General features: G+C 48.5%; 1 protein-coding gene across 3 annotated transcripts; it reads right to left on the bottom strand.

The window, feature by feature from the left end:
• Positions 1-331: 331 nt before the first annotated feature.
• On the bottom strand, positions 332-13151 carry PLAGL2 (PLAG1 like zinc finger 2). 3 transcript variants are annotated; one of them, XM_081196405.1, is made up of 4 exons: positions 13016-13151; positions 10487-10587; positions 8590-8955; positions 332-7955 (listed from the first exon to the last, which is right to left on the bottom strand). In XM_081196405.1, exons 3-4 carry the CDS (start codon positions 8838-8840, stop codon positions 6752-6754), a joined length of 1455 nt encoding a protein of 484 aa, XP_081052531.1. In that variant the 5' UTR covers positions 8841-8955; positions 10487-10587; positions 13016-13151; the 3' UTR covers positions 332-6751. The 3 variants fall into 3 exon arrangements, with proteins under 3 accessions (XP_081052531.1, XP_081052532.1, XP_081052533.1); XM_081196406.1 differs by having other exon boundaries at positions 13022-13127; XM_081196407.1 differs by lacking the exon at positions 10487-10587 and having other exon boundaries at positions 13016-13141.
• Between the last annotated feature and the right edge of the window lie 88 nt (positions 13152-13239).

Raw genomic sequence — 13239 nt, 5'->3', positions numbered from 1 at the left:
AATGGTAACTCGGACCTGCTACCTCCCACATTATTTTTGTTGTGTTGGCAGCACTGAAGTGACGTCCCCAGGGTGTGAGCCTGGACAGTGTATTGGGGTCCTGGGCTGCCCGGACAACAGGACGCCCCCCCCCAATGGATACTGGCTACTGAAGGGACTAACGTGCAACAGTTGCCTCACCCCGGGCAGCGGCAACCCATGCTACACCCCTGGGATAGGTTTCTAGGGAAGAGCCAGAGACTCCAGCAGGATGATAGAGAATATGGAGCTTGAGTATATACAACCTGCGTTGTTCATAGGTGTTCCCACTCCCACAAACAAACAGCATAGCTTATACTTCAAACATTTTTAATAAGCATTTTCATTTTTAAAAAAACAAAACACACCCTCTTTCATTTTGGACTTAATTCTGTAAGACAAAAGAAAAGCTAACTGAACAATGATGAACTGTACACTTCCTAATGGCACTTCAATCTTTAGTTTTAAAAACCTGGACTTGTAAGAAGTCCTACAATACTTTTCATCAGAGGAGGTTATTTGCTGTATTTAGAAAAAGTGCTAGATTTGTTTGAGAAGTCCCAGCTTCAGGCCTAGAGGGCCTTGGTGGCTCTTGCGGAGGGCAGGCAGGCGGGCAGGCTTGGGAGACGAGGCAGGTACGGCTCAGGTGAGCCAAAGAGGTCAGCTCCCTCTTGCAAGGTGCAAGGTCGGAGAAATTCCAAATGAGCCCTTGAAAGTTCAGCTGTTAAGACCACACCCCTGAGCAGGAGAGCAAAAACACAGTCACGGGACAGACACTCTCAGGCAGAGGGGCCACCTGTGAGTTCAAGCCATCAGTTCTTGTGCTGTTCAGAGGAACAGGAAACTTTCCCGTGAAAAATGACTAGGAATACAGCATTCCTAGATGCTGTCCCAAATCTCAAATTCCAAAGCAAGAATCGTGCCCCACTGCAGGCAGATTATGTTGTCCTCTGCCCATGTTCCCTGCCCCCCACCCTGCCCAGTACAAAGCACACCAGAGTCACAGTGTATGCTATTAAGGCTTTTGCAGGAGCAACCAGAGCTCAGCTGTCTGACCAGGGGCACGTGCCATGCCAAGTGCAGGCACCCACAGGCTTCAGTTCCTCTCTGGGGAGGTGCAGGCTACTAAGTCTTGTTTCCTTCCTGCAATGCCTCCATCACCCCCTTTTTCTCATGGGTGACAGCAGTTGCCCTGTTCCCTTACCATCCTGTATATGCACACAGAAGTACAATGAAATTATGAGAACATGGCCACCATCGCAAGCAGCAGCAGGTACATGGGAGTGATGGCCGGCGCCTTGAGGTGGCAGATCACAAAGTGTGTGTGTGTATGTGTGTGTGTGTGTGTGTGTGTGTGTGTGTGTGTGGCGGGGGGTATAGCCCCACAGCCTGCTCTAAGGCAAAAGCATCCTGTTTAGCAGGTAGGGTAAAACCTTGGTTAAAACACATTACAAAGCATTCAATTTTAAAAACAAACAAAACAAACCACAGCTCTTAGTTATTAAGACTAAGCAAAAACCCAGAGTTTTAACGAGATGCTTGCTAGAGGTTGAGAACACACTAAAACTGGAAAGGCAAAGGCAGCCATTCCAGACTACCTAGATTTTTTTTTTGGAGGGAGGGTCAGTTTAAACAGCCATGGATAACAGCAGAGAGATACTTAGTTCATTGACACGACACATAACATTTCTTTCTTTGGGTGGATGGTGAGAGGAAGCACTCTGAGATGTCCCAAGGAAACAGCTGTTGCAAAAAATGCAGAAAGACACAAACCAAGCCAGAATCACAGAGGGTTCAAGAACATACGTACTCACTCTCTCGGCCACAAAACTCCCACTTTGTGATCACATACCATTTTCACCATTTTTGTTAAGATCTGGCAGTCGAGGGGACCTTTCTGCTAGGACCACCAATGCAGAGGGGAGGGGAGCATGCAGTGCACATGTAGACAACACACTGTAGGTCTAACTCTTTGCACAGAGCTTGCACTTGCAGTCATTCATTTTATCTGGCATAACTATTTAAGCAAAGATTCCTACGTAACACTAATCCAAAAGATGTTAACTTTCCCTCTTCCTTTTAATCCCAGGAGGCTGCACAACTTTTCGCTTTCGCCCTTTCTAATGGGCAAGTCTAGAAATAGTGGTATTCTAAAATTTAATTCCACTGCTGTGAAGGACACATTCTTCTTGGGGACAGTCAATCCCACAAAACAAGGCAAGAAACAAAAGAACTTGCAAAGGCATCATCTGAACACAAAAGGACGGGAGAGCAAAGCGTTCTGGGACAGAAGAGTGTGTTAGAAAATAAAATGTCAGTCAGAAAATAAAATGGGTTATGAGTTTTAAGATGTGCCAGTGAAAGGAAGGGACGGTACAACCCTCCCTGCCCCTTGATGAGTTTACTATTTACAGAGAAGAAGTCAGTGCTGGTAAAATAAAGCCATTGGGCTTATTGCTAACTAAAAGGGGAAATAAACAGCTTGGTCAATAGGAAAGAGCCCAACACAGAGAGCTGTGATGTTGTAGCATTCGGCATAAAACAGGTGGCTAACTGGTACAGGAAGAAACCACAAAGCTAAATGTTTGGGTCGCTGTAACACTGGCATCACTAAAGCTAGGAAGGGTCTAAGTACCAGCTTCTTCAAGAGGGAGGCTAAAAAGGTACACCAAGGCTGATCAAATGGCCAAGAGGATCCAACAAACTGCAGCCATTTTAGCCAATCCCCCCTTTGACATGGTTGAAATCTTCAACAGGTGATCCTACCAGTCTTTGTGCCGCATGAACTGGCATCTGCCACACCATAAAGGAAGAAAAACCTTTTGCCTTCAATGGTTCATGAAAGGGTGGTAAATATCAGATTGGACTACACAAGAATACAAGCGGCATTTAACAGAGCATGGGCTGTGGCAAGATCACCTCATCATGACCTGAACCATTTGTAAGCTCTAGGAAAATAGGGGAGGGGGGAGATGAAGGAATGGTCTTGGTTAAAGCTGAATTCTCTCTGCGAGGAGGAATGAAACCTCTTTAACTCCAAGACCCAACTCTACTTCACAACGGGCATCACACTATGAAACAAGTTGTGTGAAATTAAGTCCCCTATAAATATGCCACATTTAGGATCAAAAGGAAGGAAACAACTGAAGTATTTTTTAAAAAAAAAAAACCACATGCCAGTTGGAAAGGGTGAATAGAGACCAGTTGTTTAGCTTTCCAAATAATATGAGCCTCAATGAAATTCACTTACAGTAGCTTAACACAAATAAAATATCCTTATTTCCACCGGCTACAAGTTTGTAGAACTAGTTGTCATTAAGTGTAATAATGGGATAAGGATAAACAACTACTAGGTAAGATAATCAGCTCATCTAACTTTTCAAGGTAACCTGAAAGTTGTCCTGACGAGCAGTGAGAATGATGGACCTTTTCCTTTTACTGTAGCACTATCTCTGGGCTAGGCACCAAGGGGAGGAACCTGCTAATTCCTATCTTAAGTGTTGCCTCCTTCCCACTGCCTAGTTGTGACAACGACCAGGCTACCTGCCAAGCAGATTCGGATTCAGACGATTTCACTCCTGAGTAAAGCTAAAAGGGGTGGAGGAAGTACCCCCCCAAAAAAAAACTTCAGAGAAAACTTAGTTCTGCACAGAGAGAATGCCCTGGTAGTGGGACAGAAGATTCTGCAACATTTCTCCTCCTCAGCCCAGTTTGAGCTGCTCTGTGCTTCTTCCTCCTGCAAAATGCATCCTGGCTGAAGAACACAGGGACATGATGGCAAATCTTACATATGTAACATGTGAACATGGCTTCAGTGGATGGTTCTCACTCAAGTTCTTGCCCCACCCCAAATTATTAGCAGAGAAATATTTTGGTATAAATGTGAATACTAAGCTTGGGGTCCAAGATGGCTCTGAATTACTGGGCGGGGTTGGAGGGCACAGAGATCTTACCTATATCTTCGGTTAGGTAATAAGAGCAAAGAAACACAAGTCATGGAGACATATTCAAAAGAACAAGGGCTATAGCCTGAAATATTCTCCTGAGTCAGACTTTTGTCAAAACTCAAGGCTGGAAGCAGCAAAGCAGGCAACAGACAAGGCAGGAATTGCCAAAAACTGGAAGAGTCACACAACAAAAAGGCAACTCAAACTGAGAAAATCGTGGATCAGTAACGTTCAAAAGTCTGAAGAAGGCAGAAGTGTGGAGATTTATCACAAGTGTCGAGGTAGGGATGTGGTGAGGATTGCATAAGAGACTGTGCAGCAATTTCTGGAAAAAGAGAGGAACAGGAAACACAACTGAGGTATTTAAAAATACTGAATGATAAGGAGAAGCCCAGACACTCTCCTATTTACCCAGCGCAAGGCACTCGCTGAAATTAGAAAGGCAACGTCTTAAAAACAGATCAAGAAGCATGGCTTGTGGAACTCACTTTCACATGCTATTGTTGAGGTACGTATAATGCAAAATACTAAACTGATATGAAAAAATTCCAGCTGGAGAAGGGCTAGCTAAGCCTACGAAGCCTGTCCTTGTGACAGGAGGGGGAATCCTGTACTGAAAGCATCTAAACACTGGAAGGCAATGGGAGAAAAACCCAGACCTTAAAAGCAAACTGGAACTAACTGGAACTAGTAGAAAAAAAACTTGTTATGTATCTGCTGAAGCAGAAGGGGCTCCAGAGAGACTACTAACTACATCTTAGAATGAAGGCAGAGGTAGGCTTATATGCAGGCAAGCAAGAGAAACAGATCCTACTGTCTTAACCCCTACTCCACCCCATATATTTATTTATATATGTATGTATATATCTGAGGTATGAAGAAGTGAACATCTGTGGCTCGTGAAGATACCCTGAAGTGCCACACAGGCAGACTGACCCCAAACGAGGTTACCAAGTGCGAGTTCATAAGGACAGGGAAGAAGGGAACCTACTTCATGAGGTATTTGCTGTGATAAGAGACAGAATAGTCTAGGAAAGCAGCTTGCTGAAATGGCAAGGGAAAAAGGAAGTGGAATCCAAGCAAGAGGGAGAAAGGAAGCAGCAAACCCAGCATGCAAATGCATGATGGAGAAGCAGAAACCCAGGAGCAACTGGGAAGCACCAATGGGCCCAGTTCATCAACTTGCCTTGGAAGACAAAGCACGCAAGGACCCTGAACTGTCACAGCAGAATCAGACAGCAACCCGGACAGCCACTGCACTCTTTGCATGTCCCCACCCTTTGGTTTACTGTATGGGTGCAAGATCGCAGAAAACACTACGAAGCAACCCTCATTTTAACTGGGTAACACATTCCTGGAACACAGGGGAAACGCTAGGAACAGGCTGTGCAAGGGGGGGGGGCAGAAAAGCCCAGGGGGTCTTACAAAGGAATGTAAGGTCCCAAGGAGACAAAAGAGCATAGGAAGTTTTGGGAAGCAGACCCATGGCGCAGGAACAAGGGTACGAAGGCATATTGAGAACACAACACAGCTGGGTCAAAGTTGCCACCCACAAATGCTACCAAACTTCCTTCAAGAGGCAAGTGGCACAAGTCTTGCTGAGCCACTGGGAGAGCAAGACTGTGGCCCTAGTCCTTTGGGCAAAGGAACGGCTTGGGCAAGCTCATTCCAATGCCTATGAGGCTGAAATATTAAGCTCTGTGGCTATTGCAAAGCACAGCCCAATGGCTTCCTCCAACAAGCACTGGGGTGAGGTAGAAGGAAGCTTCTTCTCAGGACTTGTTGCTGCTGGGCTGAAGCATTGGCTTCTCTCAGCAAGCTCCTTTGTGCTTCAAAGCCAAGGACCAAGTGTCAATTGCAAGTCATTGTGGCAGACCTCAGTGCTGAACTTAAGTAAGCCACAGAAGTGGGGAGAAGCCCTCAAGCAACGAGCTTCCATTAACAGGTGATGCCGTGGTCCACTCCCCTCCATCCCTGCGTATGCTTTGGGAAAGAGTGCTCACAAACACAGAAAAACAAGCCGGGCTGTTTGGGCTGCAGGACCCTTCTGACCCACGCTGAGATTTAAGGGAACATGACCTACAGGGCAGTCAGCTAAATTGGCAAAAGCAATCCATAGTCAGTTTTGCTTTCCCCACAGGGGAAGAAATGGAAGTAGTGAAGTGAAATCAGGGAGACCCGATTCCATTGTGTAAACAGTGTGCGAGCTGCGCCAGAAACAAGGACGGTGTTCCTGGCGCTTCCTGATTTGCAATGGTGGGGGTGAGGGGTGGGTGGGAAGACTTTTTACGGGTGCGTAAACACGATTTGGTTGGAATGAGTCTTAATGACGCGGCTCTGAAGAAAGGAAGTGTTGACTCTGCACGCACTCAGCACTGTGTGGGCGCAACCAGCAGAGGTGCTGTGGGAAGGGCAGCGGGCGACAACAGGCTCTTCCAGCCTTCCCTGTGGACTGAGGCGCTGAAATGCAGCAGAAATGTTGTGCCCTAACGTGAGGCAGACCCCCGATTCAATCACCTCCTAAAGTGGAATGAGGACGGAAGCCCCAAGGAAGGTCAGTGTGATGCCTGATTTACCAAACAAACAAGGTTGGGGAAATACCTGAATTTCTATTTGCAGCAGCCTACACACTGTCTGGGACTGAGGCGCACATCAAAGTCCAGTCCACGCAGGCACTCCTCCCCTCAAGCCTTCCCAGACTACGGTAGGAAGGAAAACAAATCCGGGCACCTTTGCCGTACCCAATCCACACGCCGAAGGGAAGTCCCATTCTTTCCCCGGCTGCTTCACTGGAACGCTTGGTGAAAACGTGGCAAGGTGGTTGCACCCAAGCCAGGAGAGAACATGGAGGGCAGCGAGTGAAGTGCTCCGAAGCCAAGGGAGGTCGCAGCTCCTGGCGCCTCTTGCGGTGGCAAAGTGGTGAGGAGTGACTGGGTCTCTCCCTGTGAATAGCCCATGACCAGACCCGCCGAGGACACGGGAGGGTTGATTGACGGGAGGTTCAAGGGGAGGAAGCCCAGGAGATGGGAGAAGTCCATGTTAGCAGCACAGAGAGCCTCAGAAAGCAGAGCGGGGCTCTTGGAGAGCAGAGTTTCCTCCAGGGTGATAGGCTGAGGAGAGGACGAGGATGGCTCACCAGGCACCAGGGACAGGCCTCCAGGGAGCTCTGCCAAACAGCTGTCCACCTCTGTTTTGGGGAGCTTGTCAGGCAAGTACGAGGTAGATCCAAGCTGGTACTTTGGGGGAGGTTGTGGTGGGGAGGACGACTCCAGGGGGTAGCTCATTCCCATTGGCAGAGGGTTAGGGACTAAAGAATGGGGCATTCCTGAGCTGGGCATGGTGGGGACATGTGCCCCATACATGCCCATTGGCAGCATCCCAGGGAAGCTCTTACTGTTCATCACATCCCGGGATGCCATGCACAAGACGGGGCTCAGTTCCTCTTTCACTGCCACGGCTGAGCTGCAGCTGAGGAGGCCTAGCATGTCCACTGGCTCCGTCTTGATCTTCAGCAGTTCTTGGGAGTGGCTCTTCTTCATGTGTCTGGTCAGGTGGTCTTTGCGGCCAAATCGCTGGGCGCAGTACTGGCACAGGAAGTCCTTCCGGCCCGTGTGCACGACCAGGTGCCTCCTCACATCTTTGCGAGTGTAGAAGCGGCGGTCGCAGTGGTCACACGGGTGCTTCTTCTCCTTCACGCTGCCCGAGGGCCTCCGGGAGTGGGCCTTGAGGTGCTCCAGCAGGACTTGGGTGCTCTCAAACATCTGCAAGCACACTTTGCAGCTGAGATCGCCACTGGCGGCAGCATGCATGGCCAGGTGGCGCCGGTAGCCGAGCTTGGTGTTGTAGTTCTTGCCGCACTCTGGGCAGTGGAGAGCTTCTTTGTTGGGGTCATGTGTCTGCAGGTGGTTGCGAAGGTGGTCCTTGCGGTGGAACATCTTCTCACAGTACATGCATTGGTGGGGCTTCTGGGCAGAATGGGTGGCCAAGTGCCTTGCGGGGAAAAGAAGCACAGGTTATAAGCAGCTTACTTGTGTCCCTGCCCCCGCCTCCACCACAAGCACCACAAAAGCTGTGCAGGTTAGCTTGGGCAAGGAGATTCTCCTCTTCCCAGTTTTAAGAGTTATAGGAGTGAAGGAGAGCGAAGAATTTGGCATTTGCCAAACCCATCCACACATCTTACACCATTCAGATCATAAATGGGACCTGGGGGGAGAATGCTATGGAGGCTTGTGTGGTGAGGTTTGTTGCCTTTCACCAGCAGCCCCAAACTCTTCATCTATGGCTGCATAGTGTAAGTTATCCTTCCCACGCTTGGGAAACACTGCTCTAAAACAAACCTGTTCCATGGCCAAGCTTGAACCCGAGGCTGCTCCGTCCTAGCCCAACGCTCCAACCCAGGGGTGTCCAAACTTTTTTCAGAAAGGGCTAGATTTGATGAAGTGAACATGCATGAGGGCCGACCAAAGTTTTTGACCTTTTAGGGTTGAAGTTGTTGAGCTTCTTTTTGCAGTTTGCCCAAGGTGATAAACTGCAGCAGGGGCCAGATTAAACTGACCGGCGAGCCAAATTAGGCCCCCGGGCCGGACTTTGAACATACCTGCTCCAACCCATCCCCCCTACATACCTGTAGAGCTTGTACTTGGAAGCAAAGGCCTTGCCACAGTGCACTTGAGGGCAGCCGTACGGTCTCTGCTCTGGGTTTGCTCTCAGCTTATCCACACTGGGGAAGGAGGCTCCTGGCGGTTCGTGCTGGCATTTCCCTTGGCTCTCGCTTTCTCGGCCCTTGGGGCGGGGGACTAGTTTCCAGCCCGTCTCCTCCTCCTCCTGCTTTGCATCTTGAATCCAGTTGGGGACGCTGGTGAAGAATGCGGTCATGGCAGGCCTAGCAGAGGAGGGCCAAATGAAGCAGAAGTCCTGCCCATGGGCATCTCACTGGTATAGTCACATCCACTGACAATTTTCAAAAGTTTCAGCAAGAAGAGGTTGCTACCTGGAATGATGAATTGCATGATTAAGGGAAGTGAATGGGCACATGCACAGAGATGAATCATAGAATCATAGAATCATAGAGTTGGAAGAGACCACAAGGGCCATCGAGTCCAACCCCCTGCCAAGCAGGAAACACCATCAGAGCACTCCTGACATATGGTTGTCAAGCCTCTGCTTAAAGACCTCCAAAGTAGGAGACTCCACCACACTCCTTGGCAGCAAATTCCACTGTCGAACAGCTCTTACTGTCAGGAAGTTCTTCCTAATGTTTAGGTGGAATCTTCTTTCTTGTAGTTTGGATCCATTGCTCCGTGTCCGCTTCTCTGGAGCAGCAGAAAACAACCTTTCTCCCTCCTCTATGTGACATCCTTTTATATATTTGAACATGGCTATCATATCACCCCTTAACCTCCTCTTCTCCAGGCTAAACATGCCCAGCTCCCTTAGCCGTTCCTCATAAGGCATCGTTTCCAGGCCTTTGACCATTTTGGTTGCCCTCCTCTGGACACGTTCCAGTTTGTCAGTGTCCTTCTTGAATTGTGGTGCCCAGAACTGGACACAGTACTCCAGGTGTGGTCTGACCAGAGCAGAATACAGTGGCACTATTACTTCCCTTGATCTAGATGCTATACTCCTATTGATGCAGCCCAGAATTGCATTGGCTTTTTTAGCTGCCGCGTCACACTGTTGGCTCATGTCAAGTTTGTGGTCAACCAAGACTCCTAGATCCTTTTCACATGTACTGCTCTCAAGCCAGGTGTCACCCATCTTGTATTTGTGCCTCTCATTTTTTTTGCCCAAGTGCAATACTTTACATTTCTCCCTGTTAAAATTCATTTTGTTTGTTTTTGCCCAGTTCTCTAATCTGTCAAGGTCGTTTTGAAGTGTGATCCTGTCCTCTGGGGTGTTAGCCACCCCTCCCAGTTTGGTGTCATCTGCAAATTTGATCAGGATGCCCTTGAGTCCATCATCCAAGTCGTTGATAAAGATGTTAAATAAGACTGGGCCCAAGACAGAACCCTGTGGCACCCCACTAGTCACTCTTCTCCAGGATGAAGAGGAACCATTGATGAGCACCCTTTGGGTTCGGTCAGTCAGCCAGTTACAAATCCACTGAGTGGTAGCAGAGTCAAGACCGCATTTTACCAGCTTCTTTACAAGAATATCATGATGGTGGGACAAGACTCCGCATTTTAAATCTACTTTTAGGCACCAGCCCTATTCTGAGTGCAGGAAAAGATTTAGATTCCTAGATGTCAACGTCAACCTTTAAAGAGCACTTGTGACTTGTTTTCAGTTTCAATATTTAAAGAAAAGATTATTACCACAATCTTAAATGCCAAAGCGAGTGCATAATTATTGCAGCAACAGTGGAAATCTGTCTGCATTAAAAAAAATGGCTCAGGACACAGTCCAGCTCATCTTGAGGTTTCATTTCTGACACAGTTTATCTTGGATTCAGTGTATGACACTCCTTTTACTTTTGCAAATGCCTGATAAAAGAGATGGCATTTACCTTACCCAACACTTACCCACTGAACTAGTACACTGCTTTAATCAGGTGAGCTGCATGATGCAAGGGCAGGGGTGGGAACCTTTTCCAGTCTCAGGGACGCCTTGCCTTCTGGGCAACCTTCAGGAGGCAAAAGTGGAGAGAGAAACTCATGTAACTTTTACCTTTGTACAGTGGGCTAGTTGCCACATCCCCTCTCACACTTCTTTATATGATATACCCAGGCCAGCAAGATGCATAGCTAGCCAGGCAAAGCAGTGAGGGAGGGGGGAGCAGGACCAGTAAATTCCCACTCTGCTATAAGGCCTGGAATACTCCCACTTGGGCGATGGAAACTACATCGTTACAATCCAAATTCCAGAAGTGTCGGGGGTGACCTTTCAAAAGTATCTTGCCTGCACTACCCCATTCCTTTGTTGATCTTCTAAATACAAATGCCACTTTTTCAATTGCTATTGGGAAAATGTCTTTTGGGATGAGACGAGTGATCTGGGAGCACCAGCCCCATAGCAATGGAAGCCAAGGAGGTGGGGGGAAATACCTGATAACTGCTCAGCTGGTAAGACCACATGAACACTTTCTACAGCAGCTCTGAGATTTCTGAAGTATGTTAAGAACAAAAAAGTCACAGCACCTTAATGTCCTCATCTTGGCCTACTAGATACATAATTATTGGTTACATTTTACATCTGGGAAACTGAAGCATGCCCTTGTTTCTGTTTTGTCATTTACATTGTTAAATTTCAAATGCCTTTTGGGAAAGATTGGGCTACCGTACACTGTAAAGCACCACAACAGTGATGGTCCTATGTAAACATCACATCATTTTCAGAAGATGTTTGAGTCAGAGTTATTCATTGTACATGCCCTGGCACCTCTCAGTTGCTTTCTCATACTAAAATTACGCCCCCCCCAACCAGCTTCAAAAGGAGGGCCACTGAAACGAAACAGCTTAGAGGCCCCAACCTTCTGACTATAGCCTCATCCCTGCCATTTCACTTAATTCATAAAGCTTACTGTTGATCCTTGTTCACGTGACGTTCCCTACTCGCGTCACCTGCCGGAGGGATGCCAAGATTTATTTTTAATGTGATTGTTGTACTTGCACATCTGCCTGGGAATTTGGCAAGCCAACAGGGCAGGCTGCCATTCTGCTGGGGCCAAGTGTTTCCATCCAAGTAGGTCAAATCAGGACAAGGCCATGTGACCTTCTCAGGGGAGGTGGGCACAAAGCCAGAGCTCCAGCACTTTTCTTCTCTCATGCCCTTCCCTCTCCAGGCAGAAAAGAAACTGCCCATCATCACTCTGGACAGTGAGCATGCAGAACCAACAGAAAGCCTTCTCCATAGCCAAGGGCTCAAGTAAGACCTGAGCGGCTAAAATGCTGTTTGTGTGGCTGAGGTTGTTTGTGTTGCTTTTACCGCATCCAAGACTCAGGGAACCCTCTTCGAATAAACAGGTGCAGAAATTGCTTAACCTAGTTTTATGGACGAAGTGAGGGTTGAAGGGGGAGAACAGGGCAAGCAGAGTTCACAGCACTAAAATCCCATATAGATAGATAGATAGATAAATTTATTGTCATTGTCCGTATATACACAGTATACACAACAACGAAAATCAAACACCCACCCAAAGACCGGGTTCACATATACATTTGCACGTATCTCTGACACTCTCATCCTATTCAGACATAATCTATAAAACATAACATAATCCAGAATATAACATGACCTATTAAGGCATAACATAACCTAAAACCTAAAACATAACCTAAAACCTATCTCATTCCTTCCTACTCTCTACTTGCTAAACCTTGCAACTGGCCCTGAGATCATTATTCATTATATGCTCCTCTACTACAGGAAGCTCCAAGTTTTTCATGTTTATTTTAAGGGGAGAGAAACGATGGAGTTCTCTGTGTATTTTCTCTCTTGGCAACGGAATATGGGAGTCAGCCTCATTCCAAGCCATGATTACTGTCTCAAATGGTCTGCTCTGATTGGCAGCAGCAGCTTAGGGGCAGAAAAGGTCTTTCCCAACACCTCCCACCGGATCCTTCTCACGCCAGAGGTTGATCCTGGAGCCTCCTGCATGCCCAGTATGCACCGCTGACCCTTCCCTCCAAAAGGCACAGAGGCTGGTGTCTTCCTAGCTACGGACCCCCCCCCCCTCACTCTGCCCTTCTTCAGCCCCAGGGCTCCTTCCTCCAGTCCCGTCCCTGCTTCCACCTGCAACGAAGCAGAGCTGCACCTGCTCTTCCTGCCCGCCCGTTTCCCACCTTAAGTCTGGAAGCTCCTCGGGGCAGGGGACTGACCTTTGTTGTTGTTGTTGTTGTGGCTCTGTAATCGCGCGCACGGCGCTACTGGAATATTATGGCCTATCTGAGGAGAGGGAGGGTGTCCCTAACATTGGAGGGGGGGTTCTTATACTGGCGCCCCGAACTCCATTAACCCCCCCGCCACCCCCGCGCATGCGTACTTTCGAGAAACCGTTCCCCCCCCCCGCCACTAATACACAACCCCCCAAGGCCGCTCGCTCGCTCGCTCACCCCCACCCCGCGAGTCGCTGCCCTCCGCTGGCTCGACCCGGCTGGAGGAAAAGGCGAGGAAGACGACGACGACGAAGGCGGGCCCAGCTCTTGTTGTGGTAACTGAGCGGGCGGCGGAGGCCCCATGACCGGAGGCTGCGGGGAAGAGGGACCGCTCCGTGAGGAGGAGAAGGAGGTGGCGGCGGCGGCGGCGGCTGAGGGGACTGAGGCGGCGGCGGTTCGTT

This window comes from Podarcis bocagei (genome assembly GCF_964188305.1).
Source record: "Podarcis bocagei genome assembly, chromosome: 5".
NCBI lineage: Eukaryota > Metazoa > Chordata > Lepidosauria > Squamata > Lacertidae > Podarcis > Podarcis bocagei.
The sequence above is the reverse complement of the archived record's forward strand: the minus strand, read 5'-3'. Positions and strand labels throughout refer to the sequence as shown.